We start from the raw sequence: 4,927 nt of genomic DNA, 5'->3' as shown, positions 1-4,927 counted from the left end.
AAATGTCAGGGGCGCCATCATCCACTTCAGACTCAGATTGCATCTGGGATTGAAGATATTATTATATTTCTTTCAAGCTAACAGTTATGAATAATGCCATCTCTGACAAAAACATTTTCATACTGCAGTGATCATTCAAGCATGGCACGAGAGTATCTTTTTTTCATTCTACATAGTGGCCGAACTGGAACTACAACTCAGACCAGATCTGGGAAAGGATGCATATGCAAACTGTAGGAAGTTTGTACATGTCTGTCTCCCCTTTTGAAAAAACTGGGGGCTGACCAGACATAAAACAAATGTGACAAGATATGTGCAAATGAACATGATTAAAAAGAAATGCCTTGGCCCCATAGAGCAACAGTGACCTCTAGTGGTCCAATGATCATCAGTATCACTCATGACATTCTGCAATGGTACTTGCAGCTGCGAAGAAATGGGCGGATATCCATATTTTCTCATTTAACATTTATTGAATAACTGAGAGCAGAGTTAACATATATTGTCTTTACCAATGCCACTTATTTGCCATTTAACATCAGATGGGAACACTGATAACGCAAATGCAACAGAAAGAAGAAAAAAAAAAAAAACCTGCTTTCACAAGAGGACTGTGCATCTAAAGCTATTCTTACACAGTCATGATTATGTGGGGAAAACAACCATACAAACAAAGAAGTTTGCGTATTGAAAGTTAAGTGCTTGCTGGGGCATCCCTACTGGTCACCTCCTGGTCAGAGTGGTTTAAGCGCCGCTGTACTGGGTGTTGGGGGTTTACTGGGTGATCCCAATGACCCCACAGGCCAGACGGCCGCCAGCGTTGCCCGTCTTCAGACTTTCATCGTTGCCTCCTTTCCCCAGGTCGTCAGCTTTTTCGTGAATCTAGGGCAAAAAAATAAACACTCAGTTCAACTAAGTTGAATCAGGTCAAATAATGTGATGGAACGTAAGACATTAGATGAGTCCATCCCTCACAGAGCAACTACGCTAGACAATGACTGAAACATTTGTTTACGACGAACAGCTCAACTTTTCACGACCCATTAATATCAATCTAGCTGGTCGTCGATAATTTTGCCTGGCGATTGTTGATCTTAAGTATTTTTCAGAATAACATACTAAACATAAGCGATCAAAGACTAACTAAAGGATATAATGGTGTAACTGGTACAGAAGAATTGTACACGATCATGTAACAACAACTACCCTTTAATATCCTATCATGTTATTCTACCATTGACACAGGATGTCTCAACAGCTATTTACTTCAAAAATTGTTTATTTTTATTGTCAATTGATTCACCTCAACTGGAAAGCACTTTGGTACAACTTCTGTTTTAAAATGTGCTATATAAATAAAATTGACTTTAAAATTAACTATTTAAGGCGGTAGGTATGTGTACAGTTCATTTTTCATTTCTATTGATCTTTTCTTTGGATCAGATTTGTCTATTGGACTACACACTGTCTCAGCCACTGCAGTGGATTTACGCAGGTGGAGGTAACTATGCAATACTGCATGACAGGGACATTGAAATACTTTTGTTACATCCCACAAAAACACTTCAACAAAATGTAAACAACCTGGTTTTATGCGCATTAGTTCTGTGCCTTGCCCAAACTCAACTAACGAAGTGAATAGATGATGGACAGTGCCAGGCTGCCTGGAGAGGCCACTTCCTGTGCAGACTAAATGCCGAAATATACTTCTACGACTCCGTGGTCACGCAGTATCCTCAACGGACTTGTTTTCATTTATGGTTCTCCGACGGTTATGGGTGTTGTAAAGCATTGATACTGATGTATTGACGGATTGATGGAGTCGGATAGTTACAAAATTTGGGAGGTGCACGTCAGGCCACGGAGAGGTGCTTGGAGAGGGTTTACAACGTCGGAGAGGGCTGTAAACGGACAACCATAAATTGCGCTTAAGGCTGCAGCTGGGAGTGGTATTGGGGCTAACAGGGGCCACTCGGCCTGTGTGGACCCTGAGTGGAGGGATGAACGCACTGCAATTGGGAGCCATCTTTCTGATGACGGAGAATGGAGGTCGTGGCTCTCCATCACAGGTGTCTTTACACACTCTTTACCACCAGAGGGGTGGGTCACCCCTATGCTTCTCAATCAAAGCCTCTGAATTACAGCACAGCCAAATGCTCACAATTGTCTAACGCTCCCATGATTCAGGTGTTTGTGGCAGCGAAAGGAGTCCATGGCAACTCCATGATGCAGTGTAATCATTTTAGGGATTGTGAAGTGCTATACAAGCACACTACTAACTAATTAAAAATGAGCTCAAACTGACTCCACGGAATCATTTTTGCAAGTATATACACACACCCCTTAAGATCATTTGGGATGAGTTATGATAGGGCAGTGTTTCTCAAACTTTTTCAGACCAAGGACTGTCGGCGGGGAAAACGCATTTCCTAAAGAATGCGTGTTGAAGCCGGAAGTCGTCACTTTACTCCGTTTGATTAGGACCTTTACTTTTTAGTTGAGAAGTTGTGTTGATCGCCTGACATGCAAACGATCGGTTTTCTTTAAATTATTATTATTTTTGTGAAGTTATACGGCTTATGTGAATAAAGCTATCTACACAACTTTTTATATGTCTACATTGACTCGGTTAGTTGTTCATGTGGTACACGAATGTTGCTGAGTATTGTAGGTCTTAACTGAAGCTAACGCTTAGACCAACAATCCATTGGAACACATAGTAGCTAGCTAGCCTCGCTGCTAATAAGTATAACGTCAGCATGCTGATGTAAACCTTGATCTCTCCGGGAATAGGTTCTTGGTGTAGTAGACATATAAAGAATCACGGACACACGAGTTCGAACTGAGAAGACTTTACTCAAACTCCAGCAACAACGAATAACTCCTTTTCCTTGCTTTCTAGTATATATATCCCATTACCCGCAAAGCATTATGGGTATTACAGTTCTTACACTGATATGAATAGACCCATTATAGTCAGGTGGCTTAATGCTCAATTGACTTGTTAACCGAACTTTTACGAAGTCATACAACTAAACACACAAGTGACTTGTTAACCTATGTCTACATTGACTCGGTTAGTTGTTCATGTGGTACACGAATGTTGCAGAGTATTGTACGTTAACGTTTATTTACCGCTAGCGATTACACGACACAAGGGTAATTCAATCGCTATTAATGTTGAACTTCAACAGCGTCACACAACATTAAAAGTCCGGCATCGGCATGGTTCCTAAAGAATAAATCAAAGGTCCTTGTCCATTTCTGTTGACAAGTTTTATCCAACCAGAGACCGGAGTAAAGTGACGATATCCGGTTTCAATACGCATTCCTTAGGAAATGCGTTTTCCCCACACATAATATAGTTATCATCTTGCTGTCTCCGCAGTGGGAGAAAAAAAACGCTGTTTGAATGCAGCTCCGTGGCGGGATGATGCCCACTGCGGCTGAACCATCTTGCCGTTGCACCGTCTCCTTGTCTGTCAGAGGCTCTCATTTAATTTTCTCTTAAACCACCAATCCATGACCTTGTTAATAAATTAGGCTACTACTGACTGTGTTCTCTTCGTTCTGAGTTGTATGTTAGAAATGTCGCAATAATTTACTTTTTGCCGTCGCGGACCATTACGGGGCACTGGCGGACCACACTTTGAGAACGACTGTGATAGGGGAGAACTGAGTGAAAAACAAGCGTGGAAGGACAATAAGCCAAGTATTATTGCATCAACAGTGCCCCCCTGTGGTTTAAGTTCTTTAGTGAAAACAAATAGTTTTTGTGCCCTCAGTTACTGAAACAATTCCCATTTGACAATTGATTTCACCACTTGGCTTAGCTAAGCAAATTGAATCTAAAAGCAAGATGGTGGATTTCCAAGATAGGCATTAGATAGCACTGCCATAGGTGAGTGATAGTTCTGTCATTTATCCATTCCTTACCACCATGGTTCTTCCAATGATTGAGTTTGGTCCAGCCAATGTAAGCAGACTGTCTTCAATCTTGATTTTGGCAACGTTGTCATTCCCTGCAGTAACATTGCCAAGGTCACCTACATGCCTAGGGGAGAAAGACTAAATGTGGCATTACATGCAAACCACCTCCTTCAGATCATATGAATCTGAATTCTGAATACTTTTTAGAAGAAATGGTTTGTGTAGAGTTTAAAAAAAAAAAAAGAACACTTCCTCTAAGACAATTCACTATTACTTGACCCAAACCTCTTTGTGAAAATAACTACAAATCTATAATTCAACAACTGAAACAGACAAGTATGTGGTTTATTATTTGACAATTTCAACAATAGATGCTACGACAGCTCTGATAACTTTATAGCAGTCATAGTTGTGACCAAACCTACCTGACTTCATCGGTTGGTCCTCCATGAGTCTTGTCTAGAGGATTGAAATGAGGACCAGCACTTATACACCCTAAAACGACAAAGCATGCATTTCCCATTTACAAAGAGAACAGATGCAACACAATACACAGAGCAGGATAAGGCAATGAAGACCTCCTACAGTGAACTTCATTGACAACGACAGTCATACTGTGGATGGTGAGGCCATCACTGAAGGTGTGACACGGTTCAATGTTAGCATCCAGCATCCATCCACTCACCGTTTGTGTTGTCTCCAAAGGCATGGACGTGGAAGCCATGCTCACCAGGTGTGAGGCCGGTGATCGAGCCTGTCAGCTTCACTGGACCAGAATCGCTCTAAAAACATAGGACGCAATGACCCCACAGCTCTTTCAAACAGTCAACCAAAAATCTGTCAGTAACTGAAGCTCCCTGCAGTTATTAATATAGAGTGCAAGTCCTTAATGGCCACTTCAGAAGCAGTCAATGAGCTTGCACCCACATACATACTGCCACATTCCAGACATATCATAACAATGCCCCGTCATGGTAGAATGAACAGATCTCTAACT

The 4,927-nt window shown here is 41.4% G+C and overlaps 1 protein-coding gene across 1 annotated transcript in view; it reads right to left on the bottom strand.

The window, feature by feature from the left end:
- Positions 1-453: 453 nt before the first annotated feature.
- sod1 (superoxide dismutase 1, soluble) overlaps positions 454-4,927 on the bottom strand; it is a 5,346-nt gene continuing 872 nt past the window's right edge. Inside the window, exons 2-5 of the mRNA XM_031571312.1 lie at positions 4,616-4,712; positions 4,356-4,425; positions 3,937-4,054; positions 454-882 (exon numbers count right to left, since the gene is read on the bottom strand). Coding sequence (XP_031427172.1) covers positions 775-882; positions 3,937-4,054; positions 4,356-4,425; positions 4,616-4,712 — 393 coding nt within the window. The 3' untranslated portion in view covers positions 454-774. The remainder of the gene's footprint in view (positions 883-3,936; positions 4,055-4,355; positions 4,426-4,615; positions 4,713-4,927) is intronic.

This window comes from Clupea harengus, chromosome 8, assembly GCF_900700415.2.
Source record: "Clupea harengus chromosome 8, Ch_v2.0.2, whole genome shotgun sequence".
NCBI classification, from domain to species: domain Eukaryota; kingdom Metazoa; phylum Chordata; class Actinopteri; order Clupeiformes; family Clupeidae; genus Clupea; species Clupea harengus.
Note: the sequence above shows the minus strand (reverse complement) of the source record. Positions and strands in the feature narration are given on the sequence as shown.